Raw genomic sequence first — 26,733 nt, forward strand, 5'->3', positions numbered from 1 at the left:
GGGAGGAGTGAGCCATAGCCCAGTTACCACAAACAGAAGGCTTACCAGTACCTGGGTTATATCCCTGATCACCTGCTGTAAAGACAGCTTCTCCTCTTGGGCATTCCTACTAAGTGATGCCTCGTGGTCCATTAATTCTGCATGATTTTTCTCCTGAACAGGGAAAAGATAGAGCTGTGAGCCAACCTCTCAGAAGCATCTATCATTCCACCCTCCAAATCAACCAGAATCTCATTCTGTCTCTTCTGTCAACCCCACTTTTTCTCTGACCACACGTGAGTGGTACTAATGTCCCAGGACTCTGAAGACAGTGTGATGTGGTGATTAAGAGTTCAGATTGAGTGAGTCAGAGGTCCAAATTAGACGGCCTGGATTAGAGCTCTTGCTCTATCACCTTCCTAAGATTGGTAACCTTAGGCAACTGCTTCTATGAGCTTCATTCTCTTTAACATAGGAATAATTAACAGCAACCACTTCACACATTTTTGTTGAGGCTTGAATGAAAAAGATGCATATAAATTACTCAACATAGTGCCTGGCACAAAAGAAATGCTCAATGAATATCAGCTATCATTGGAGGGAGAATGGCAGCTGCCTCTGTACAGCAAACAGATGCTTGAGATCTAAGGCGAGACAAGAGAAACCCCTAAGCCTCAGAGCTAGTAAACTTGAAGACTCAAGATTTCCTCAGTTCCTTCTGATCATATTGTTAGCGAAGACCTCAAGACACAGACCTGCATTTGTGTTTTCTTTGGCCTACACAAAATTTGAACCATCGTTTATACATTGAGAGATTTTATGAATTGAGAAATTCTGACTTTCTGGCTTTTCTCAAAAAGTTAACAGATGCTAGGGGCGCCTGGGTGGCTCAGTTGGTTAAGCATCCGACTCTTGATCTCAGCTCAGGTCTTAATCTCAGGGTCGTGAGTTTGGGCAATGAATTGGGCTCCATGCTGGGTGTGAAGCCTACTTAAAAAAAAAAAAAAGAAAGAAATACAAATACAAATAAAAAATAAAAAGTTAACAGATGGGCCAGACCAGCCCCCATTCCTACATGGCAATAATTTCCTGAAGTTGAACAGTGGGTGTCTTCTCCAGATGAGACATGTATTCTTTAGGGTCTGGAGTCTCTACTATGCCTTGTCATTTTCTCAATATTGAAACCAAGTGTCCCCTGTAGTACTCAAAACTAACTACGATAGCGCTAGAAAACCCAAATCCTTACAAGGGAACCCACTTCATTCTTTGGCATTATCTGGATACTATGCACATTTGAATTTGCAAATTCCTGATCAAAAGGAACCAAAAAGGCATAAACAACTCTGAATCCCTGTAGATGCCAGCTCAGAAAATACCAGGGGTTTGCATGAGGATAGGCATACAGGACCCGCCTAATAAAAGAGATCAAAATTCTTAGAAACGAAAGGAAATGTGGAATCAAGCCAGAGGTTCTCACGTCCAACTTTAGAGAGTCCCTTTGATAATATCTCTGGCAAACGTGAAGCCAGAGACACAAACCTCACTCTTCCACAGGGCAGACTGTTCACCTACTGAGCAGCTCTAGCTGTTAGACAAACTCTACCACCCTGTGACTTCTAGTCATCAACATTGCTTGTGCCCGCCTGGAAAACATCAAACAAGTCAACTCTTTTCCCCAATGTCAGTCCTTCAGATTTGTGATGGCAGCCATCATATCTTCCTCAAGCCCTTTTTGCTCCAAGCTAACCATTGCCATATTCTTCAGTTGTTTCCCATATGACTAGGTTTTGAATCACACATCCCCATCCTTTGCCAGGTGCCTCTTAATGTATGTCCCACTCTCTCTGATGAGGACACACCACATGCATACATCGTTGTAGTTTCCCCAGGAATATATAGGGATGGTAGACAGTATTTACTGGTGAATGCAAAAATGAATGAATGAATAAATATTCAGATTCAGCCAAGATTTATTTTTTAGCATTTTGTCAAGGAACATTTAACTGGTATCTTGGATTATCTATCCATAAAGGACAAGGAACCTATAGGCCTACTCCCAACTTTCCCGAACAAAGGATCAGGTACCAGGATCTCCATTGCCTCTCTCAGAGCCTTTAACATCTTCTCATAATCTTCATTTTGCTTCTGAGCCTGGGTCAGTAGAACAGAGAGCTCGGTCACCCTGAAGAGAAGAGCACAGCACTGTCATTTGGGCAGTGCACTGAGGTGACAGAGCTACTATGCAGCACGCCCCAGCCCCAGACATTTCCACTACATTCCCACTACAGCCTCCCCAGAGTCACTTGGGTGCCCCTGGCCCCTGCACTCCCTGAAGACCATATGATACTACAGTCTTGAACTGGGGGGGTTGGGGGGGTAGTCAAAAGCCACTCAGACACATGCAGGGATTTACCACATCTCAAGGCTGGAACACGTGTTTGGGGGCCCGAGAGCTGAAGGAAAGCCCTGGCCCGGGCCCTTCCAGGCCCCGCTTGATCTTGAAGTCAAGCACCCTGAAGCCAATAAGAACATCAGAATTGCCACATTGGACAGTCCCAAGGTCCCTCCAGCCCAAGGGTCTGACTCTGATAAGGAAAGAGGAGGGGCCATTCAGGAAGATTATGGTCAACCTCTGTGACATTAACCTTAAGGTTCAGGGAAATCATCATACATCTCTATCACTTTATGCTATATCCTGGAGTTCAGTATCTGGTATTATATGGGTAGCTAAATAAACATTTCTTTTTTTCTTTTTTAAGATTGTATTTTTTTAAGTAACCTCTACACCCAACATGGGGCTCAAACTCACAACCCCAAGATCAAGAGTCGTATGCTCTATTAGCTGAGCTGGCCAGGCGCCCCTAAATAAGTATTTCTTGAATGAATGCTATCCGGGAGTTAAATTTCTTTTCTTTCTTTTTTTTTTTTTTAGTCTTAATAATTATATTCTGTATCATCTCTAAGAGTCTCTATTCACCGTATGGCCATTAATTTAATGATTGTATCTTTAAACAAATATCCACTGAATGTTAGTGTATGGCAGATGAAGTGCAAAGCACTAGAGACATAAACGTACTAAGACGTGGTCTCTGTCCTCGGCGCCTCCCGGCGCTTCACAACCCAGAACAAAACAGACTGCTATTTACATACACCACCAATAGGTGGTGACACAACCCTAGTCATGGGGTATAAACCCAACTCTGCACTGAAATTCAAATGGGGCTCTTTGCTTATGTCTCTGCCCTTCTTACATTATTTTTAAAAAGCCTATTTTATCAAAATCCAAAAAACAGAAGAACCTAACAACAAAAAAAAGGTTAATAATCAGTGAGAAACAGTGAGATCAATATTATAACCAGCAGGTCAAAAGACCACACCAAGGCATAGTAATTCAACAGGCTACTGAGGTCAGGGAAAGCTTCACAGAAGAGGTGACATTTGCCTTAAAGGATGAGGCGGAGGGAGAAGGGAAAGAGGCCTTCCAGGCTAAGGTCAGCATGTACAAAGGCAGGGGGGCGTGGAAGAGCTTGGCTGTTCTGGGAATGGTGAGTAGTTTAGTGTTGACTGAAGACAGTCGTAGCTAGCTCTATAAATCAACATGAAGAGACACTGAGCTGCAGGATGGTTTGAGGGCAGAGGACAGTGACATGGCCTCAACTGGGGCACCGGGTTCCAAACTAAACTCCCTCCGCAACTTCCTTCTTGTGGGAGGAATGCTCTTCACACCTTCTACCCCCCACCACCCATCTCTATCTCTCTAAAGGAGTCAACACCCTCAACAATCCCTTCCTAGGACCCTAGCCCATCTCACCGATCCTGCAGCCTAGCCTTCTCCAGATCCCCTTGACTCTTCAGCTGTATTAACTCCTGGCTCCTTTCATGGACTTCCTTCTCCAGCTTCTGGGTCTTGGTTAGTAGAAGCAGCAGCTGAGTTGGCTCACTCCCATCCAGTCTCCCAGATCCATCAGGTTCTCCAGACCGGGCACCCACAGTCAAGCGGAGACAACAGGTCAACAGGGACCCTGAAAGCCTCACATGCTCAGCCTTAAGCTCTGTCAGATCTCTGAGTACAAGCAAGGAAAGAGCAGACTCCAGTAAGGACCGAGGAAGGGAGCATGGAGATCAGGCCCAGGGAAGCCTGAGGAGCAGGTTCTGGGGAAAGTCATCTGAATCCAACAATATCATTCCTCCCCACCCACTCTTCTACCCCCCCTTCCCCTGTCCCCCACTTCTACAGCAGCCCACTCTCATTAAGTCTAGAATCAGTAGGGGCAAACCCCCCCTCTTATCCCCACACTAACCTGTCAGTGGCTGACTTCATTTCCAGGAAGTGGCGTCGGAAGGTCACCACCTCCCGCCACAGACCAAGAAGGCGACCGTGCTCCCCTTTCAGGTAGCCCTTGAAGAACTGCATATTCAGAAATCCAGGTCATATCAAAGGGCAGAAGTCTGTCTTTTGCCAGCGCAGGAGTCTAGGACTCCTCCTGGCTCCCCGGGGTAGGGAAAGACGGACTCACGGGAGACAGCTTACGACTGGGTACCTATATTCAGGTCACGCTTAAGAGTTTAATAAAGTTATCAGTGGTATTCAGGAGGTCAAAGGGCCTGAGATGGTATATGACCTTCCTTTGAGCTGATCATAAAAAGATAAACAGTAGTTCCTCAACAAACGGGAACCATTGCCATTATTACCACCGACTTAGAATAAAGATTCAAGGGCATACCACATGCAAATCACCAAACAAAATACCTGTCATGCAGCAAAGGCTTAGGAGACATTAGTTTCATTAGCTGGGATCTGAAAATTCCTCAAGGTCTGTATCTGTTCTTTCTTCTCCATTCAGGTTTACTAGCTACCTTTTGAGCATCTAAATATACACGCCTCCGGAAGAGGGGAGTCAGCGAGATTTCAGCTCTGTCTAAAACCAAAGCTGGCCACTTATGCAGGGACAGAGCTGCCCTGAGTGTCATTTCACTTGCCAGCAAAACCTCGACTAGGTAGATAAGGACAGTAGTCAGCCGAGAGCCGCAGCAGGGCAAAGCGGCTGGCCCGAGTAGGGAGGAGGCTCAGGGACTTTAGCAACAGTTCAGCTTCCATCCAGGTTCCTAAGTTAACCTTTCCCAGCACTGACCGGGATGGTGGTGCCCCAAGCATAAGCCCCCCCAGCCTCGTGGTTACAGCCCCTTATTCCTCCTACCTCCTGCTCCATCTGCCACTGGCTCTCCTTCCTCATTAGCTCATCCCGGGCTCGGCTCCAGTCCACTGTCAGTTTTTCCACATCTTCCCGAAGTGCTTTATTCACCATGTCAGCTTTTTCCATGTGCAGTCGAAGCTGGGTGTTCACCTCTGCTAGACTCTCACACCTGCACTGGGGAGGGGCGGGAACAAGTGCAAAATAAAGGCTTGATCCAACCCTCGGACCTCTTGGAGTAAGATGACAAACACTGGAATTTTCCATTGCCCGGAACTGGAGGGCTAAGGCTGAGGTGCATGGTTTTATCCACGTTAGCCCTCAGGGCAGAGGTTTCCTCTCAGCCTTCAGAACCCACTGGCTACCAGCATCACCCCCAGCCAGAGAACATGGGGTTCATCACCTCTGTTGCTCCTCTTCCAATCGGACCAGCAGCTGTTCCAGGCTTGGCTCCTCCACACTTTCCCACCTCGGAGAGATTGGTCCCTTAGCCAGACAGAAACAAGTCTTATTTACCTCCAAAGAGAAGACCACTCAGATCAATTCCCTGATGCCCCCTTCTGCACAATCTTTTTATTCCTTCTTTTTATTCTTTTGATTCCTTCTCTCCTCTGTTAGCAATATGTCTCTTTTCTCGAGCGCTACATCCTGAAGGTAAATCCATTGCATCCCCTTTTCTAAAAGTGAACCAGTGACCTCTCCTCAAAGGTGGCATTTGGTAATGAAAAGAGTTTTCAACCTAAGAAGCATAAGATATATCTTTCACTAATGGCCTTGACTTCTACTACACTACATTTTGGACCTCAGGAAGTTATTCAACTTCTCTGAGCCACAAAGTCTTCACTACAAAATGAAGGAGTTACCATTCCTCTCAGAAAGCTGCCTTGCAGGTTAAGTGACATCATAACATGACGATGCCGAATGGTGCCTGGCCTACATAGAATGGTGCTCAGTAAGTTTTGGTTCTTTCCCTCCTCTGAGAGAACTTTCCTGAGAGTAATGTGAGAAGATGCCGAGAGAGAGCTGGAACAAAGGCAAATGGGTCTTTCAAAGCCAGGTCAACCCAGCCAACGGCACAAATAAATCCCTCTGCCACAAACATGTTTTTTAGGCCTGCAAAGGCCCACTGCTAAGACAGATAAACACTGACACCTTCTGGAGGAAAAATGCATTTCTTCCTTCTGATTCCACATCCTTTCCAATCTGATTAAGTCTCCCGAAGCTGCATTTTGTCCTTAGAGAGCCAAGGGTTGGCGTCTGACAGGCCCGGAATAGCTAGTCCAATGAAAGTATCTGTGTGATAAAGCTCTCAGGGGCTGAACACAGAAAAAGACTTCCACCAAACACTGCCTTATCACACCCCAACCTCCCTTAGCCAGCAAACAAGGCCTTCCTTACAAGCATACTGAGGGCTCAGGGGAACCCAAAACAGCCTCACTCACCCCAGAGGCTTCCAGCTGCTTCTCCAGCTCTTGGCACCAGGTCCGGTACTGTAACACCTGAGGCAAACAGAGCAGGATGTGGGGAATGGGCAAGCCTGGTACAAACAGCCCAAAACAAAGTCCCTGGAGGATCTTGGGCAAACCTGCTGTGGACAGGGTCCGAGTGATAACAGTGAGGTAAGGCCAGAACATCTTGTTGCTTCTATCTGGTCCGTTAATAATACTTTCTCTATGCCTCTCATATTGGAGAGGTAAGATTATGGACTTTGGAACCAGAAAACACAGGCTCAGGTCCTAGCTCTATCCTAGGAGAGCAAACATAGACAACTAAGTTAGCCCTTGTGACCACCATCTTTAAAAGGGACAGGATAGGGGCGCCTGCGTGGCTCAGTTGGTTAAGCGTTCGACTTCAGCTCAGGTCATGATCTTGTAGTCTGTGAGTTCAAGCCCCAAGTGGGGTTCTGTGCTGACAGCTCAGAGCCTGGAGCCTGCTTCAGATTCTGTGTCTCCTTCTCTCTCTGCCCCTCCCCTGCTCACATTCTGTCTCTGTCTCTCTCAAAAATAAATAAACATTAAAAAAAATGTTTTTTTAAAGGGACAGGATGTATCTCTTGTGAAGTCGTGAGCATCATGGGAGAGGCTGTCCTGTCTCCTGTAACCCTTGTTCCACCTCAGCACCCAGTGCTCAGAGGTGTTCTCTCCGCCTCTCTGGAAGGGCAGCTGCCTCACCTTGGCCTGCAGCTTCCTCACGAGGGCTGCTTGCCTCTGCTGGGCCTCCTGGGAGCTTTTCAGCTTCCGCCAGGAGATGGCTTGGTTCTCTGCCATCTGCTGCTGTAGTGCCAGTACTTGCTTCTCCAGCACCAGCTGCAGTGACTGGGGCTTCATATTGTTCGAGCCAGGGCCTCCTGTCTCCATGGGGGCACCAGACAGGTAAGCCCTCAGGCCCCTATTCAGCCAGAGGCTGTTCACTCCCAGTAAGGTCTCTGATCATTGTTGTGCCACTTGGACCTCCTCTTGAGCTGGGGACCAAAACACACAGAGTTGAAAGGAACGTCTAGGTGATTCAAATTTACTCATCAAATGCTCACTTATCCGGCAAAGCTGGATAAGTGGGTTCCTTTACTATAGGACCCATCAGCACCTTTAAAATACTAACATGGACCCTAATCTCTAGGATTAGGAGCAGGGAGGCTATGATAAGTATCATTTGCCAAATTCATTGGACCATGAGACAAGCTCACAGGACCAGTGTTTCCTGGCATGTCTTCTGGAACTCTGCACTAGACCAAGAGTTCCTGGTTTACCATTGTGCCCCTAGTGCTTGGCACAGTGCTTAATAAACATTTGTTGAATGAATCACTGAAGGTGTTTCTAGTCTAGTAGGGGAGAAAGACACAATCATGACACAACGTAGTGTGTGTAATAATAACGGAGACATTATAGGATAGTATGGGAAAACAGTGGAAGGGCATTTAACCCATTCTGGGGATCTGTGAGCTATGGGACTCAACATCATCATAGTTAATACATGTTAAGTATGTCTGCAGGTCAGTCACACTGTTAAGTGCTTTACACATACTATGTCATTTTTGTCACCATGAGAATCTCGAAACCTTTCTATTACACTTCAGGGTAGATCATGTTATAACTCTTTGTACATGGATGATAAAATTGAGGCTTACAAGGTTAAGCTTCAGTTAAAAAATTAGAAAGCTTAAACAATTTGTCCAAGTTCGTACAGTTGGCATTTGGTTGATTAGGGATTTGAATACAAGCAGCCTGACTCTCTGACAAAGAAATGGAGTAGCAGGCATTTCAGACAGGGGATCCATTAAGAGAGGGAGGGAAAATCAGCTTCAGTAGGATAGCAAACCCTCCTCACCCTCCAGGAGCTGGGCCAAACAGGGCAATGGGCCACCTGTGGGGGAGGAGGGGAGACTGGCTGAGAGGGAGGGGGACCAGCCTAACCAGTGACCTTGAGAGATATTCAGGAGAGAGAGAGGCACAGTGGTCAGGAAGAGTTTGGGATTAAGCTCTGCCTCTAATGGGCTCAGTGACCTTGGACATACTACTTTCCTTCCAGTCTCCTCATCCAAAAATTAGGGCTCCCAGCTATGTGACCTCTGAGTTTCTGAGGCCTCTAAAGCACATGATAACGTGGGAGGAGGCGGGTGGGTTAGAGTTCTCGTTTTATTAACCCTGAGACATGAGACACCCACCAGAAGGGTTAAGGAATATTTGATTTTCCAATTAGCTATCAAGAAAACGGAATATTAGAGCTGCCCTCTTGGTCTAGCCAGCAGACCATCAGTGTGAACATCTGAAGAAAGTAGTATATACAGCAAATGGAAATCTAACATTTGCATATACAGTGGGAATTTCAGGGGCCCCAAATCCCTTTCATGCACCAAACTGTTGATCTACATCCTGGCTCAAATGCCACCTCTTATCATGTCAGGCCAGATGTACACAGGAAGAGTTAATCACTTTTATAGCTATATATACATAAATATATGTATATATGTACTTGCACATATATGACACTGTTATACAGAAGACATTTGTACATAACTATATATAATACAGAGAGAGAGTCTAATGTCTATATTACATTTTATCATTATTATCTATCTTCTCTACTAATCTGTGAATTCCTTAAAAGCAGAAGCTGTCTAATTCATTTTGGTCATTAGTAGGTTGAAGAAATGCATGTGGGCCTCACTCCAGGCAGATCTAAACCCTTAGCAGAGGTTACAAATGTGGCCTGCTGGTTCTTTTCAACCATTATGTGGCCTATATCATGCTTTTAAGAGTTAAAATTAGGTATCAACATTTACCATTGGGAGAACACATATAAAAAGTCTTATTTCTAGGGGTGCCTGGGTGGCTCAGTCGGTTGAGTGTCTGACTTTTAATTTTGGCTCAGGTCATGATCCCAAGGTTGTGGGATCAAGACCTGCATCAGGCTCCTCGCTGGACATGGAACCTGCTTAGGATTTTCTTTCTCTCTCTCTCTCTCTCTCTCTCCCCTTTGCCTGTTGCCTCCCCTGCTCTCTCTCAAATAAAAAATAATAATTTAAGTTATTTTTAAAAATTCTTACCTCTGGCTCCTTTGGAAAATCAGAATATCTAGTGACCCAGGACTCACATTCCTATAAGGCAACAACCAGCTGCAGTGAAGAGTGTCTGGGGCACCTGAGTGGCTCAGTTGGTTAAAAATCCAACTTCAGCTCAGGTCATGATCTCACAGTTCAAGAGTTCGAGCCCTGCATCGGGCTCTGTGCTGACAGTTCAGACCCTGGAGCCTGCTTTGGATCCTGTGTCTCCCTCTTTCTCTGCCCTCCCCCACTCATGCTCTTGTCTCTCAAAAATAAATAAGTAAGTAAGTAAGTAAGTAAGTATCTACTCCCTTAGACAAGGCATATGCTTTCCAGCTCACCAGTCTCCACCCCGCTCCCTAGCCTATCCTCTTCCTCACACTGATAGCAGATTCTAGTTGCCATTTATCCTTGCACTTGTGCTGTTGTTTTTCTTTCTTTTTTTTTTTTTTTTAATGTTTATTTATTTTGAGAGAGAGAGAGAGGGAGAGAATCTCTCCCTGTCAGCACAGGCACTTGATCTCACGAACCGTGAGATCATGACCTGAGCCAAAACCAAGAGTAGGACGCTTAACTGACTGAGCCACCCAGGTGCCCCCGTGCTGTTGTTTTTTTAATAACAGAGTTACAGCGGAAAACTCAGTTTCCTAATTCACATCACCTCCTGGGCAACAGAAGATAGCAGAGTTTGCAAAGCCTGTAGTAGACAGTAAGGAAAGTGCACAAAGCAGGAAGAATAGAGTGGCACCAATACCCCAGGCTGCCTCTCCTAACCTAGAACCCGGGTGAATACAGTCTTCCCTCACACTCCAAACATCCTCTCGTTCTGCCTTTCCTTTATACCAGGGCTGTGTCAACCAGCTCACCGTGGCTCTGTGAAATGCTGGCTCAGTCTCTCTGTGCTAGTTGGAGGCAAAAACCTGCCAGGAAACCACTCTTGGGACCAACAGTGCCAGCAAGAGTAGCTCTGAATTGCTCCATGGGACCTGATGAGCCTTTTCTCCCCTAATAGTGTGAGGGCTGGGCTGGGCTTTTGCATGAAGTAGGAGTCTCAGAGGCCCCAAGGGCTCCCCTCCCTCTTGGGAACCCCTACCCCCCAATGTTTGGTGCCCATTTTTTAACCTATAAAAATGGTAATGTATAGTTCAACCTACTATCTCTATAAGCAGCTCTGCTACACTCCCCAGAATTCTCCTACTAAACCATCTTAGGATAAGGCTAAGGCGAAGGCTGCTATTAACACGTACACATTATTTGGGAAGGTGATAGTGATACTTCAGTAAAGCAGTGGAACTAGGGGCATCTGGGCAGCTCAGTCAGTTGAGCATCTGACTTGATTTCAGCTCAGGTCATGATCCCAGGATCCTGAGATCGAGCCCCATGTCAAGCTCTGTGCTGAGTGTGGAGCCTGCTTGGGATTCTCCATGTCTCTCCCCTTGCCCCTCTCCCCTACTCGCTCTCTCTCTGTAAAAAATAATTTTAAAAAGGAGCGGGATTATATCAGAATTATATGATTATTTTACTTTAGCAGATAATTAAAAATCTTTAGAGCTATTTAAAAATTTAGTCCAACCCTCCTCTCATTTTACAGATAAGGAAACTGAGGCCTCCAGAAAGGCAGTAACTTCATTTTGTTCGTTTTATTTATATGCCCCATTTATCTCAAAAAATGATTTGGAATTGTAGCAAATAGATCACACGAATGTAAGACATTACTAATAGGGGAAATGGAATGCAAAGTATATGGGAACTCTCTGTATTGTGCAATTTTTCTATAAATCTAAAATTGATCTAAAAAAGTTTATTTTAAAAATGATTTGAAGTGTTTTATGATTAAAACAAAAAAAAAAATCCCCATAAAACCGAAATTCATTAAAACTAGAATAAAAAGAGGGAGGGAACAGAGGAAAGATCTGTCAGAGAAGAAACTAGCAGTGTCAAAAGAAAGGTGGCTTTCAGTGTCCCCCAGAAAAGGAAAAGGTCAGTAGTTGGCAAATGGTGACAGACTGAATCACATTCACATAAGATAATGGATGTCAGTGTGCTTTGGAAATTGTAAAGCACTGAATAGACAGTCATTTCTGCAGGAAAAGGAAAAAGACCCACTTCTTTCATGCATTAATGTATCTCATAAATGCTCATGAATTTCAGCTCAGTTCCTAGCAGTCTGCCCCAGTGATACAGACATGAGCAAGGCTGACTTCCTCCTCTTACTAGGAACCAGAATGGAAGGGCAGTGACCTCTGAACCTAAGGTGGAGAGTGACAGAAGAGTGATCTACATTATGTATTTAGTTCCCCTCATTTGAAATACTCCAAAAGCAGTATTTAAATAAAGTTTCAAAAATCTTTTTATTTTAATGTTTTTTTTTTTTTTTGAGAGAGAAAGAGAGAGAGCAAGCAGGGGAGGGGCAGAGAGAGAGGGGGACAGAGGATCCAAAGCAGGCTCTGTGCCAACAGCAGACAGCTCCATGTGGGGCTCGAACCCATGAACGGGGTTCGAACCCATGGACTGCAAGATCATGACCTGGGCCAAAGGAGGATGCTTAACCTACTGAGCCAACCAGGTGCCCCTAAATAAAGTTTCAAACAGAAGCATTACCACCTAGACTTGGAAGTGTACATACTGCAAGGACTATGATGGGGACTGGTCTTATTAAATAGAATTTGTCACTTAAAGCAAAAAAGGAAAACCGCTTAAGAGCACAAACAGTCTACTTCCTGAGTGAAGAAACTATATACATTTGTCTGCAGAAATGATCTGTTTCTTATTCCACACAAAAAAATTTAGCATGTGGCCTCCTTACATAAATGTCCTATGTGGGGCCCCTTTCTGTTCTCCTCACCTCTCTGGCCTCTCCTTTTTTCTCCTTTGCTGCCTTCTCATCTCCCCAACATCTGAAGGTTGGAGGTCCCAGGGCTCAGGCTTCAGGCCTCGTCTCCATTTACATTCATTTCCTAGGCACCCTCATCCAGTTTCATAACGTAAAATAGCACCTAGACACGCATGACTCGCCATGTTAAGTCTCCAGCCCACACTTCCCTCTGGGATTTCACACTCTCCGACTAAGTCTAAACACTTATAACCTCTCCACATGGGTGTCTAAAAGGCACCTCAAAGCTAACTTGTCCAAAAGTGAACTTCTGCTCCTCCAATCTCTCCCATATCAGTTCCTCGCAATGCCATCATTCTGAATGCTCAAACCAAAAGCCTAAAGTCATACTTATTCCATTCTCCCACACCCTGCAACCAATCTATCGGCAAACCCTGTTGGCTCTACTAGATCCTATCACATTTCAACCCCTAACCACCACGATCCCGGGCAAAGCCCGAGTGGGGTGGAATAAGGTATGCCCACCAATTCTTTGACTTACCTTCTTTCAAGAGGTGGAGCCTAATTCTCTCCCCTTGAGTATGAAATGCAATAAAGTTAATGAAGCTGAATAAAGTAGAAATGGCTGCCAAGACAAGGTCATAAAAGGCACTACGACCTCTCTTTCACTCTCTCCCCTATGTCCTGAGGACACTCAGGCAGCCCTGTGAGAAGGCCCAGCAGCAGTAAGGAACCATCCTGGGAGCAGTGCAGCCATCAGCCTGACTGCAGTCTCCTGGGAGATCGGAAACCCAAAACACCCTGCTAAATTGCTCCTAGATTTCTAATCCACAACTGAATGAGATAACAATTGCTATTTCAAGCTGCTAAATTTGGGAGTGATTCCTTGCCCAGAGATAGAGACTTAATACATCTGGATTACTGCAAAAGCTTCCTAGACGGTAGCAATGCTTCCACCCTTGCTTCTAGAATTTGTTTCTTTTCAACAGAGTAATCTGAGTGATCCTTTCAAAACAGTGACAGATTATGCAACTCAGAACCCTCCAATGGCTACTCAGAGTAAAAACCAAAATCATCATCATGGCCTCCAGGCTCCTAATTATTTGATTCCAGCCTCTAATCGTTTTAATTCCATTTCCTACTCCTCTCCAGCCACACAGCCCTCCTTGCTTCTCTTATTGGAACACACCAAGCCACCCACCCACCCCTGGCCTCTTCCTCCAGGTATCTTCTTGATTTGCTTGCTCACCCTTACCACCTTCAGGCCTCTGTTCAAGTGTCACTGTCTCAGTTAAAATTGTTCCTTAACCCTATATAAAATGCCACCACTCCTCCACACACACTGGTATTTCTATTTACCTTATCATGTGTTATCTGTCCTTATCTGATTATTACGTGTAATATACTTATCAGAATATAAATTTCCCAAGTGCAAGAATAGTTTTATTGACCATTATATACCCAGCTCCTAAAACAGTGCTTGGTATACAGCAGGTACTCATTAACTATTTGGCTGAATGAATGAAAGAATATGAGAGCATTAGGTAACACGACCCCTATTACCAATGGTCTTACAAAACGCTGACAGCTCTATAACCTTCTAAAAGGTAAAAAACAGATCATATAGCACTTTACTCTCTCAAAACAATTATTTGCAATCTCACCAAAAAAACCTTTGAGATAAGGGGCACCTGGGTGGCTCAGTCAGTTAAGTGTTCGACTCTTGGTTTCAGGTCGTGATCTTGAAGTTCGTGAGTTGGAGCCCCGCACTGGGCTCTGCGCTGACAGTGCAGACAGACCTGTTTGGGATTCTCTCTCTCCTCTCTGCCCCTCCCCCACTCACGTGCTCTGTCTCACACTCTCTCAAAATAAATAAACTTAAAAAAAAACCCTTTGAGATAAGATATTGTCTTCATTTTGCAGACGAGAAAACAAGGCTCAAAACATGGAAGGGATATAACTGATCGGTAGCAGACAAGCATGAAACCCCAATCTGCTTCCAAACTCTTGGCCCTCTCGATCACATTAAGCTGCCTCCCAAATAATGAAATAGTAAATCACAGTTCTGTGAGGGGCACCTCCTAAAGGGTGTGAAATGATGAGTCCTAGGTCTGCAGCTCTCTGACGGAAAAGGGGCAAAGAAAGGTAGAGTGTGAAGGAACAGAGGGCTGGCAGTAGGTTCTACCCCTGGTTTTGTCATGAACTCACTCTGTACATTTGGGAATATCAATTCTCCTTTCCAAGCCTTCTCAGTCAAATGTGCATCATAACGATGGCCTCCACAACTCATGGGGTTAATGTAAAGACCAATTCAACAGACATTTATCAAACCCAAAGGCAATCTAGTGAAATCATCACATGCTCTAGGGACAGACAGCCTAGAATTCATTTCCCAGCCCCACTCACTTATTAGCTGTGAAACTACGCAAAATGATCTACGAATGCCTCAGTTTCTACATGCATAAAATGTGAAGATACAGAATCCACTTCATGAAATTGCTGAGGATTAAATGGGCCTTCACATGTAATGCATTTAGTAGCACTTATGACTATTTAGCAAAATATTAGTATTACTATCATCAAGCACTAGACTCTGGATAATAGAGATGAAAAAGGCAAGGCATAAACGCCCAAGTGCACGTGTGGAAAGAGGGGCAGGAAAACTAACTCCGTGCAACGAGTGCAAAAACCAAGCAGTGAGATAACATTGCCTGCAGAAAGCGGTTGGGAATGGTTTCCAAGGAAGTGATACTTGAGTTGGGTCGCGAAGAACCAAAGTTCCGGAGTAGGGCGGGAGTGGTACTGGGCTTTGGGACAAATCACGTGCAAATCCCCAAGGGCAGAGGGAGCAGCAAAATTCTGGTAACTGGGTACAAGACGCGCAGCAGAGCGCAGCGGGCTCGTCAGTTATTGGACACGAGGATCGGGAAGATCCTTTTCTGCACGGATTGGAGCCCAGAGTGGTGGCCGCAGCCGGATGCGGAGGCAAGGGGCCCGAATCCCTGGGACCGGTCCCAGCCCCCCTCTGGGCCTCGGGTTCCTCCCGAAACGGGAGGCCGCTGCTCCAACGGGATTCCCTAAGGCGCCCGAGGCTGGCGGGTCTCTGGGCCTCAGACCGTTAACCCAGGCACCTCCCGCCTGCCCATGAGGCCCCACCTCACCACGCTCGGCTCCCGCGATTTCCAGCGTGATCCTCAGCGCCGGAGCGGGAGATGCAGCCACTAGGGCCCGGCGGGGGGCGGGGGCCCGGCACCGGGCCCAGGCCCAGACCCCGCCCCCCAGACTCCCGCCCTGGCAGAGCCCTCCCCCCACCCCCCACGCCCAGTAGCGTGCCCCTAAGCGGATTGCGCCACCTCGGCGCCTGCCGCCATGTTGAGTACTGGCACCCGACTTACTGGAGTGGCCCAGATGGAAAGGCGGGATTACATTAAGAGATATAAGATTCCCTGGGCAGAAATGAGGACAGCCAGGGTTGCTAGATTCGAGCAAGGGAAGTCTTGGTAACAGAAAAATCTTGCCCTCAAAAATCCCCCTTTTGGCTTCGGGGTTACACATTGCGCATGTGTGTGGGGCTTAGTTCTACGTGCGTCTGCTCACTGCTCCACCCACAAATCCGAATGCAATTAACGAGGAAAGAGGGAACCAGCCTCTGGATCTGGATAAAACCTGCAGGGTGAAGAGTTGTGGGGTTTCTCGTATTCAGAACTCGTAGTTCCAAGCCGACTCAGGCAACACAACTTAGTGTCGTTTGAACACGCAGCACTGTGTTCACTCACGTCTTTGCACAAGGTGATCTCTGCCTGAATGTCTTATATCCATTCGGAGAACCGCAGTTGGTCTAATTTTCTGTGTAAGCCTGACTTCCTCTAGAGGACTCTTTCTTACCTCTATGGCCCAAGTGTTATTCCCATAGCATTTTGTGCTCAAATTATCAATGCATTATCAACCAAAACGTTTTCTTAGAGTTATAAATTTAATTTACCTGCCTCTTTCCCACTCAGTGGTTCTAAATATTTAGTTGGGATTAAAAAGCAAAACAAAAACAGGGGCGCCTGAGTGGCTCAGTTGTTGGACGTCAGACTCTTGATTTCGGCTCAGGTCGTGACCTCAAGGTGGTGAGATGAGAGCTTTTTGCTGGGCGTGGAGCCTGCTTGAAATTCTCTCCCTCTCCCTCTGTGTGCTCTCTCTCTCTCTCTCTCTCTCTCTCAAAAAAAGGAAATTCTTAAAATGCAAAGTCTTAGGTTCCACCCATAGGGAGTGAGTAAACCAAGAGTGGAGCCCAGGAATCTGCATTTTGGCAAATACCTTAGGTGATTGAGAAGCATTGCATAAGACTGCGTATTTCTAGCACCCATCACAAGGCCTACAAAAATAGGTCCTCAGTAAGTACTGGGTGAATAGATGGATGGATGAATGGACAGTTGGAGTGAAACAGACAATCTGCAGCCAAAGGAACCTGAGAAGGGAACACTTTGATAAGAGCTATATTGTTTCTTTTCTCCTATAAGAACAACAACAAAAAGTTCTTAATAGTTACTTTGAGAAAAAGAGAAAGTAAATAGGGGAGAAGAGTTCCCCAAAGTGAAAGGCAAATTAGGGAGAAAGGAAGAAACATCGCAGACACTGGACAGAGAAAAAGATCCAAAGAATCAGTGGTGTGGGAATCCACCTCCAGGGAAATACTCCTGCAACAAGTACTGTGCAAGAATGTTCAATACAACCATATTTGGAATAAAGAGAAAAGAAACAATTTCTTTGCCTCAGGGCCTTTGCATATACTAGGCCTTCTACTTAGACTGTTTTCCCCTAGCTCTAGGCTTAATTGATACTTTCCCCTCCTTCAGTCCTCAGTTAAATGATACTTCCTCAGGTAGGTCTTCCCTGACCGTGCTATCTAAAATAATATCCTATCAGGGCTCCTGGGAGGCTCAGTTGGCTAAGCATCTGACTTCAACTCAGGTCATGATCTCGCAGTTTGTGAGTTTGAGCCCCACCCACATTGGGCTCTCTGCTGTCAGCATGGAGCCTGCTTCAAATCCTGTCACCTCCCTCTGCCCCTCCCTGACTTGTGCTTTCTCTGTGTCTCAAAAATAAATATATAAAAAAATTTTAAATAATATCCTATCATTTTCTATCATAGTACCCTCTTTCATAGTATTTTCCACTTACTAACATTTTTTGTTTACTTATTATCTTTCTCCCCCTCTAAAATTTAAGTTTCATGAGGACAGGAGACTATATCTGACTTATTCCCAGCATTTAGCACAGAGCCTGATACATTGTAGGTGCTAAATAAGCATCCATTCAATAATGAATCAAGTCAGCGTTCGTGTTATGAAGGTTAATAGCATAGAATCCATCAGCAAACTACACAATATGTTTTAAGACCATGAGAAGTAAATATAGCTTTCAGACTACCTATGAAGGGTAAAGAGTAGATGGGCATTAACACCAAACAGATCTTCAATCTTTGTAAAAGAGATTTGTTCACTCTTTCCCTCGTTTGTTTATTCATTCACCCTGCAAACATTTACTGAACATCTATTAGGTACTCATATTGGATATTAATACAATGTATTAACAGAATACATTGGAAATTGTGTTAAAACATAAAGTAGTACAACTGGGGGGCACTTGGGTAAATCAGTTGGTTAAGCATCCAACTCCAGCTCAGGTCATGATCTCGTGGTCTGTGGGTTCGAGCCCAGCGTCGGGCTCTGTGCTAACAGCTAGGAGCCTGGAGCCTGCTTCAGATTCTGTGTCTCCCTCTCTCTCTGTCCCTCCCCTGCTTGCGCTTTGTCTCTTCCTCTCTCTCAAAAATAAATAAACATTAAAAAAAAAATAGTAGTACAACTGGGTATTTTGTCTGGGCCAGAGCAGAACATAGAGTTAACTGATGTGTGAACGTGAGTAACATTATCCCCTAGAGGTTCTCTAGACTTTGAAAGTACATCAGCCTTCAAGTGCTCTTCAAAGTGCCAGGAACTTTTGGGACAAACAAACTGGTAATCATACACATCACTTGAATTGCTTGAGGCCCAAGTGCCCTCTGAGAAAAGACTTAATCCAGACACAAGTAGAGTCTGGCCATGTTCAAATCTGTCTGATGAACCAGAGTGGGAAGAAGTTCTCAAAGGAGGCTGGATTGGAGGGAAAGACAATAGATCGGTGGGAAGAAAACCAACATGAGTCCCCTCCAGGCTTCTTCCTCTATGCTCCAAATTCCATCTCTGGGAACATGCTTTAATATCCTAACCCTCTCCCAGGGCTATCATATGAATCCTGCACCCCAGCCTTGTTCATTATTTATAGATATTTCCTCCCCTCCCACCCCCCATGCCAAGAGGCTGCCTGGAGTGACTGACTTTTTTTCTTTTTAAAATTATATATGTGAAATTTCAAAGGGAGGTGCTAAAACACCATATGTATTTTTTTCTAATGACCTAAAATCTATTTTAAAGTTCTTAAATCCCTTATCTATGGGGTCAAAAGAGTGGAGGATAGAAAATTTGTGTGGAGCTATTTCTGGCTGTGAGTCTCCACCCTTCTTGGAGAAGATTTAATGGCTCAAGCCAGGTGACTGGAAGAGGGGACTTCCAGAAGGTTTGAGGTACCAAATCCGTCCCCATTGCAGTTAGAGAACATAGTGACTGGATCTACCTCCTGCCTGGGAAATCTAGCAACAAGGGACAAGCCTGATAACTGCTTTGGTAACAGGCTAAGGAGAGTGCTGCTGTGTTGGGGTTGGCATGCTCTCCCAGAATTTGTCAAGAAATGTTTTCTGTAGGCCAGATGTGGGCTCAGTAAAAGAAAGCCTGCCTAGGCCTGTCCTGGGTCCTGTTCAGTAGGGCCTCCTAGAGGGGTAAAGAGACCCCAGAAGTAAGAAGACAAATGACCACTGGCAATAGAGAAGCCTTTGCTAAGGGGAATTCAGGAGAGGGGCCTGGCAGGGAACCCCTAAAGAGCCTGGAAAAGTACCCCATGAAGCTTTGATGATGGACAGGAACAGCTATAAACATCTGCCAGACGCAGAAAGCATAAAGCCAATGACATTACTAGTTCAAAGAAGACCTTTCCCACTCCATATCAACACCTTGAGTGACGGAAGCAAGGAGGGGAAAAAACTGAGGAAAAATCCTGACCATTCCCCTCTTTCTCACTACAAGCTAACAGTCTGAAGCAGAGCTAGAGGCACAAAAAGAATATAGTATCTTGAAGTAGATTGTGAGCAACTTGCTCCTGTCCATCTGAGTCTATTCATTCCTCATTAAACAAATATTGATTGAGTACCTACTATGTGCCAAATCCTGAACTAGACCCTGGAAGAGACCCAAAGAACAATAAACACATGGACCCTGCTTCAGTTCACAGACTCACATGGGAGGCAGGCAAATACATGCATATTGCACACACAAACACACTAACTCTTATAAAGAGGGAGTTACTGGCTTCATAGAGGTGGTGATACTACAGTCTGATTGTGAAGGGTAAATCTGCTGGGCAGAGAAAGGCAGGGAGGGCATTCCAAGCAATGTGCACGGCAGAATGGTGTGCAAGGGCATAGCATTTGGGGGAATGTGGGGATTTTCTCTGGGCACTCCTCTTGCTGATTCTACCACTTGGTTGGATTGTATGAATTTTCTTGGACTGGATTATTAGATAATAGTACAGTCCCTTTCATCTGCTGGATATTTTCCCCCCTGGCCCCACCCTGCCTCAGCTTGACAAAGTCAAGCTCTAAGTAACTGATTCATCCAAGCCTGACATTTCTTGAAGTGGGTGGTGTCTTTGTACCACCATTCAGGACTTGGGCAGCAAAGGATGTTTGTTGACAGCTCCCACAGGACCAGGTCCTCTCCTTCCTCAAAAAATGAGCCCTTAGTTATATTTTAACCTGAGACTTTATCTGCCGCCTCATGTGACACAACAACTAAGCTCTAAGATTCCAGGCAGGAGGGGCGCCTGAGTGGCTCAGTCACTTGAGCATCTGACTCTTGATTTCGGCTCAGGTCAGGATCCTAGGGTTGCGGGATTGAGCCCCACATCGGGTTCTGTGCTGAGCGTGGAGCTTGCTTGGGATTCTCTCTCTTCCTCTGGACTTCTCCCTGGCTCTCTCTCTATATAAAATAAAATAAAATAAAATAAAATAAAATAAAATAAAATAAAATAAGATATTCCAAACAGGAATCAGATGGAAGAACATAGTCAAAAGAGCATTAGGCTTGGAGGCAGACACACTCGCCTGGGTTTGAACTGGCCCTGCTTTATGTCTTTAAGCAATCAACCTCCCATCTCTGAGCCTCAAATCCCTAAGTGCAAAATAAGGGTAATAATACTCACCCATTAGGATTTTATATGCAAAATGAGAGATAAAATTAGATGAAGGGAGGGGGGAGTAGAAGTCTAGCAAGAATCTGAACTTTCTGAGTTCGAGAATGACAAGAAGAAGAAGAAGAAAAAAAAAGAATGACAATAAGGTTTTCAGGTCCCAAATATTAACAGTGATGACCTCTAGGGAGAGACACTAGGGAGCACTATGGAGGGGACTCGCTCTTTTAATTAAAAAGCTTTGCTATTGTTTGATTTTTTTTTTTTACAATGAGCATGACTTTATTTTGTAATTAAAATATATTCAGTATGGATATCATACTTCAATAAAAAGTTTTTAAAAATATTGCATAGAAAGTCATCCAGGAGACTGATAAGAGCATTTGCTTCTGGGAAAGACTGGAAGAACTAGGCCTTTCTGTGTATTCTTTTGTACTCTTTGAATTTTTTTCATCATAAATTTCCATTATTTCACTAATATGTATAATTTTAAAAGGGTTTTTAAATTACTTATTTTTTTAAGTTTTATTTATTTTTTAAAAAAAATTTTTTTTCAACGTTTTTTATTTATTTTTGGGACAGAGAGAGACAGAGCATGAACGGGGAAGGGGCAGAGAGAGAGGGAGACACAGAATCGGAAACAGGCTCCAGGCTCCGAGCCATCAGCCCAGAGCCCGACGCGGGGCTCGAACTCACGGACCGCGAGATCGTGACCTGGCTGAAGTCGGACGCTTAACCAACTGCGCCACCCAGGCGCCCCTAAGTTTTATTTATTTTTGAGGGAGAGAGAGCACGTGCACAAGCAGGCGAGGGGCAGAGGGAGACACAGAATCCAAAGCAGGGTTCAGGCTCTGAGCTGTCAGCATAGAGCCTGACAGAGGGGCTGGAACTGTGAGATCATGACCTGAGTAGAAGTCTGGCACTCAACTGACTGAGTCACTCAGGCGCCCCAAAGTTACTTTTAAAATAAAAATATTTTTAAAAATGTAAAGAATAAAAGTGAAAAATGTATGGTTACTTTACTCATGCCCCACACCTGGAACAGACAGAAACACACATACACCTGCACACAGTTTCCAGATTGTAGTATCTGCAGGGAATGGTATGGATTGACCTAGGCCCTCCCTATGGAAAGGTGCAGTTCCCGAGAAGATCAGGTGAGATCAGGTGAGGGAACCATTGAGAGCTCACTGCAGAAGAGCCCCTAGGAGTGGCAGCTCTTGGGAAGTCTGAACAATACAAACCGAGGGCACCTGGGTGGCTCACCCAGTTGAGCATCCAACTTCGGCTCAGGTCATGATCTCACAGTTGGTAAGTTCGGCCCTGCATCGGGCTCTGTGCTGACAGCTCAGAGCCTGGGACCTGCTTCAGATTCTGTGTGTGCCTCTCTCTCTGCCCCTCCCCTGCTAGTGCTGTCTCCTTCTGTCTCTCAAAAATAAATAAACGTTGAAAAAAAAAAAAACAGAATGATATTGAGAGGAAGGATTAGGTGGCTGTGTTCTTGGGGGTGGAAGGGCTCTCTGGGCGCCCTAGATGGGAACAGCGTAGGCCCCACAAATCAGAAGAAACACAGGGGGAGGGTCAGGGACTCTGGGCCCTCTTCCCAACTATCCTTAATATGCAGAGTGATGATACCAGGAAAGATCAATCCTTCCTTGTTGTGGGACGCGCTATGGATTCAGTCATGTGTATGGGTTGAGTCCTGCCTCTATCATTTCTAACTATGTGACCTACTGTTGGTCACTTAACTTTTCTGAAACTCAATGTCCTCATTTGTGAACAAAGATAGCATATTAATAACTGAATCCTTTTTTTTTTAAACTATAATTTTTGGAGCTCCTTCTGTATGCTGGTCACTGAAAGAAAGGTGCTTTATATGTATGTAAATATAATTTAGTTCTTAAAAGAAGGTATTTTTATCCTAATTTTAGACATAAAGAAACAGATTCAGAGAAGTGATTATTTTTAAGTAATTGCTCTCCTCATTGTGGGGCTTGAACTCACAACCCCAAGATCAAGACTCACATGCTCTGCTGACTCAGCCAGCCAGGTGCCCCGAGAAGTGATTTTTTAAAAAACTATAGATGATAGGGGCGCCTGGGTGGTTCAGTCGGTTAAGCGGCCGACTTTGGCTCAGGTCATGATCTCGCGGTCTGTGAGTTCGAGCCCCGCGTCGGGCTCTGTGCTGACAGCTCAGAGCCTGGAGCCTGTTTCAGATTCTGGGTCTCCCTCTCTCTGACCCTCCCCCATTCATGCTCTGTCTCTCTCTGTCTCAAAAATAGATAAACGTTAAAAAATTAAAAAAAAAACTATAGATGATAGGTAACATTTATGTACTACTTACTATGCATGAAACACTATTCTTTTTTTTTTTTTTTAACTTTTTAAGCTTTATATCTGAGAAAGACAGAGACAGAGCATGAATGGGGGAGGAACAGAGAGAGAGGGAGACACAGAATCCGAAGCATGCTCCAGGCTCTGAGCTGTCAGCACACAGCCCATCACGGGGCTCAAACCCACAAGCTGCGAGATCATGACGGGAGCCAAAGTCAGATGCCCAGCCAACTGAGCCACCCAGGCGCCCCAGCATGAGACACTGTTCTGAGAAGTTACAACAATTGATAACAACTCTATAAGGTAGGTATATTAACATTATTCTCATTTTATATGGGAGGAAACTGAGGGATGGAGAGATTAAACTAGCCTAAGGTTCCACAGCTGGTGAATTGAGGAGCCAGGAATTGAAGGTAGGTAGCCTGGCTCTTAATCATGTTACATGTCAATCTTTCCTTCATAAAACTCTCCACTGGGTTTCCCACCTCACTAAAAATAAAATCCAACTTCCTTTTCTCTGGCTTGCAAGGGCATACTCAAAGTGGTCCAGGCATGATCTGACCTCATGTCCTATCATTCTCCCCCTTGTTCACTCTGCTTCAGCAGCACCAACTTCTCTTGGTTCCTAGATTTGTGGAGCACATTCCTGCCTCAGGGCCTTGGCATTCACTGTTCCTTCCGCCTGGAATGATCATCCCCCAGACCTTTGCATGGCTCATTCTCTCACTACAGCCAGATCTCTACTCAAACTTCACCCCCCTCAAAGAGATATTCCTATCTAAAATAAACATTCCTTTAATCCTGCTTAATCTTTCTTCACAGCACTTAGAATTCTCTGAAATTATGTGTTTGTTTGTTTATTTGTCTCTTCCACCAGAATGCAAGCACAGACTTGGTTGTCTTGTCCACTGCTAGATATTCAGTGCTCAGGTGTGGGACCCACCACACGATAGGCACCCAATATATAGTTGCTGAATAATTAGGTACATAAATGAACGAATATCCAAGGTGACACAATTTTAAATTTTTTAAAAATGTTTATTTATTTTTGAGAGAGGGAGAGACAAAGCACGAACAGGAAAGAGGCAGAGAGAGAGGGAGACGTAGAATCCGAAGCAGGCTCCAGGCTCCAAGCTGTCAGCACAGAGCCTGATGCGGGGCTCGAACTCATGAACTGTGAGATCATGACCTGAGCTGAAGTCAGATGCTTAACTGACTGAGCCACCCAGGTTCCCCCAAGGTCACACAATTGATTAGAGGCAAAGGCAGGACAACAAACTGAGTTGTCTGGTCCTGGAGGCTATGCTGTTAGCCATTGTGCTGTGCTAGACTGGCTCTGAGAGATGCTGGGAGGTTCAGATAGCATAATGAATGTGAAACCACATTGAAAATTGCTAAGTGCCTGAAAAAAAAAAACTGAGGATTATTATTATTATTATTATTACTCAGTTCACTGCTTACTCATCTGTGAAATGGGGATAATAATACTCTGGCCTGCCAACTTTAAGAGGCTGTTTTGTGGAGTGCCAATGAGATAATGGATGGGGAAACATAAAAGTTAAAGGCTCTACATGGTAGAAGGGACTGTACAGATTATTTCCATGCCAGTGGCTTCCCAAGGCTCCCATCCTCTACCTCGAGTTTGACATTAATATTGCTGACAGGAGTGGGGGAGGTAGGGGGACATGAGGGACCAAGGGACTCTGCGTCCCAATAATTAAACATGTTGGGACTGAAGCACTGCCAGCGGCAGCATCTGGTTGTAATTACCAGAGGGGACTGAAGTGATTAGTCACCTTTATAGTGAGAGCCAGGTCGGTCCCCTGGGTTTCTCCCTGGAGAGAGCCTTCTCAGCAAGCTCAGAGTCCCCTTTTCCTGCTCCCACCCCATTTCTGGAGTTCCCTGATCCTCAAACAATAGCCCCTGCTCTGAGACTCGTTCATGTCCCCAAAGTCCCAGCCCTGCTCTGAGACTCCCCCATGTCCCCAAAGTCCCAGTGCATTGGATGAGACCTTGACTGAAAGCCAAGAATACCAGAATTGCCCCCAACACTTTTTATTTCTTGTGTTTCTAGAGGCCAGGTTAGGATTCTTGGGTACAAAATGTATCAAAGCAGGAATTAGGCTTAAAAAGTAATTTAACCCTCCTGAACTTCAATTTCTTCACCTGCAAAATGTGGCTACCAGGAGCACCTTCATCACAGGATTATTGTGAAGATAAACAAGGTAAAAATACTGTGGACTACAAAGGCTAGAGTCTAGGGGTGCCTGGGTGGCTCAGTTGTTTAAGAGACCAACTCTTGATCTCAGGTCAGGTCTTGATCTCAGGGTCATGAGTTCAAGCCCCGTGTTGGGCTCCACACTGGGCATGAAGTCTACTTAAAAAAAAAAAAAAAAAAGCCTAGAGTCTAGTTTACTTGAGTACCTGCTCAATTAATAGTAGCTATTATTATTTGTCAGGTGCTAAGCTAATCACTTTTTATGATTAATTTAATCGTATCCCCACAAAAACCCTATGAAGTAAATACTGTAATGATCCTCATTTAGAGTTTCAGAGAGGTTTGGAAGCTTCCAAAAATCGCACAGCGCACTAAGCCATTGTGCAGAACCAGAATTCTAAACCAGGTGTGTTTGCCTCCAGGGCCCTTACTCTTTATCAAGCTGTGTACAGGGACATCTTAGTGGTTTGATTCATTCATCCGTTCATTTATTCACTCAATCAAGTTTACAAAGTGCCTAATAAGTAGCAAGATAGAATCCCTCCCTTTAAGGAACTCAGAGTCCAGCAGGGAAGGTGTGATATGTCCACAAGTAACCACACCTGGAAGTAGAAAATTATGGCTTTTGTATATAAAGGCCAGTGGAGATTTATTCATCTATATAACACACACTAAGAATCTGCTATGTACTGAACACTATGCCCAGCACTGGGAATAAGTGAAAGATAAATATGGCACAATCTAATCATAATCTAATGGGGTAGACAGAAATTTAAATACGTTATTACAGTTGTAAGGAATTAAGTTGTGATTTTAAAAGTAGGAAAAAAGTAAATGGGCACCTGGGTAGCTCAGTCAGTTAAGTGTCTGACTCTTGATTTTGGCTCCAGTCATGATCTCACAGTTTTATGAGTTCAAACCCCGTGTTGGGCTCTGTGCTGGCCATGGGAGCCTGCTTGGGATTCTCCCTCTCTCTCTGCCCTTCACCCCACTCATGCTCTCTCTATCTCTCTCAAAATAAATAAATAAACTTTAAGAAATGTGCAAAAAGTACATAAATAGAGTAGAAGAAATGAGTTGTGTTCGAGACAGGGGACAGAGGCAGAACTGGGTAACCTCTGAGCCACCAAAGCAGAAAGGAGCACAGAAAATGTGTGATGACAATTCAGGAGCATGTATTTTCTGGTGGATGAGGGAAGGCTTCATGGAGGAGAGGGCACATGAGCTGGCACTTTTCAACAGGTAAGTTTTAGAGGGGAAGAGTTGGAACAGAGATGTCCTGGAGACCTAGAAGCCAGTTATCAGGTAA

General features: G+C 44.9%; 1 protein-coding gene across 4 annotated transcripts in view; it reads right to left on the bottom strand.

Moving 5' to 3' along the window:
* Positions 1-15,835, bottom strand: part of CEP250 (centrosomal protein 250) — a 51,488-nt gene extending 35,653 nt beyond the window's left edge. The window contains exons 1-9 of one of the 4 annotated variants that reach the window (XM_043602541.1): positions 15,706-15,833; positions 7,343-7,632; positions 6,614-6,670; positions 5,575-5,657; positions 5,178-5,343; positions 4,281-4,387; positions 3,791-4,042; positions 2,065-2,161; positions 52-153 (exon numbers count right to left, since the gene is read on the bottom strand). In XM_043602541.1, coding sequence (XP_043458476.1) covers positions 52-153; positions 2,065-2,161; positions 3,791-4,042; positions 4,281-4,387; positions 5,178-5,343; positions 5,575-5,657; positions 6,614-6,670; positions 7,343-7,528 — 1,050 coding nt within the window. In that variant the 5' untranslated portion in view covers positions 7,529-7,632; positions 15,706-15,833. Of the gene's footprint in view, positions 1-51; positions 154-2,064; positions 2,162-2,392; positions 2,671-3,790; positions 4,043-4,280; positions 4,388-5,177; positions 5,344-5,574; positions 5,658-6,613; positions 6,671-7,342; positions 7,633-15,700 lie in introns of those variants that run through there. The other 3 variants (XM_043602540.1, XM_043602542.1, XM_043602543.1) reach the window with 3 other exon arrangements.
* Positions 15,836-26,733: the final 10,898 nt, after the last annotated feature.

The sequence above is a fragment of the Prionailurus bengalensis genome, chromosome A3 (assembly GCF_016509475.1).
Source record: "Prionailurus bengalensis isolate Pbe53 chromosome A3, Fcat_Pben_1.1_paternal_pri, whole genome shotgun sequence".
Classification (NCBI taxonomy): domain Eukaryota; kingdom Metazoa; phylum Chordata; class Mammalia; order Carnivora; family Felidae; genus Prionailurus; species Prionailurus bengalensis.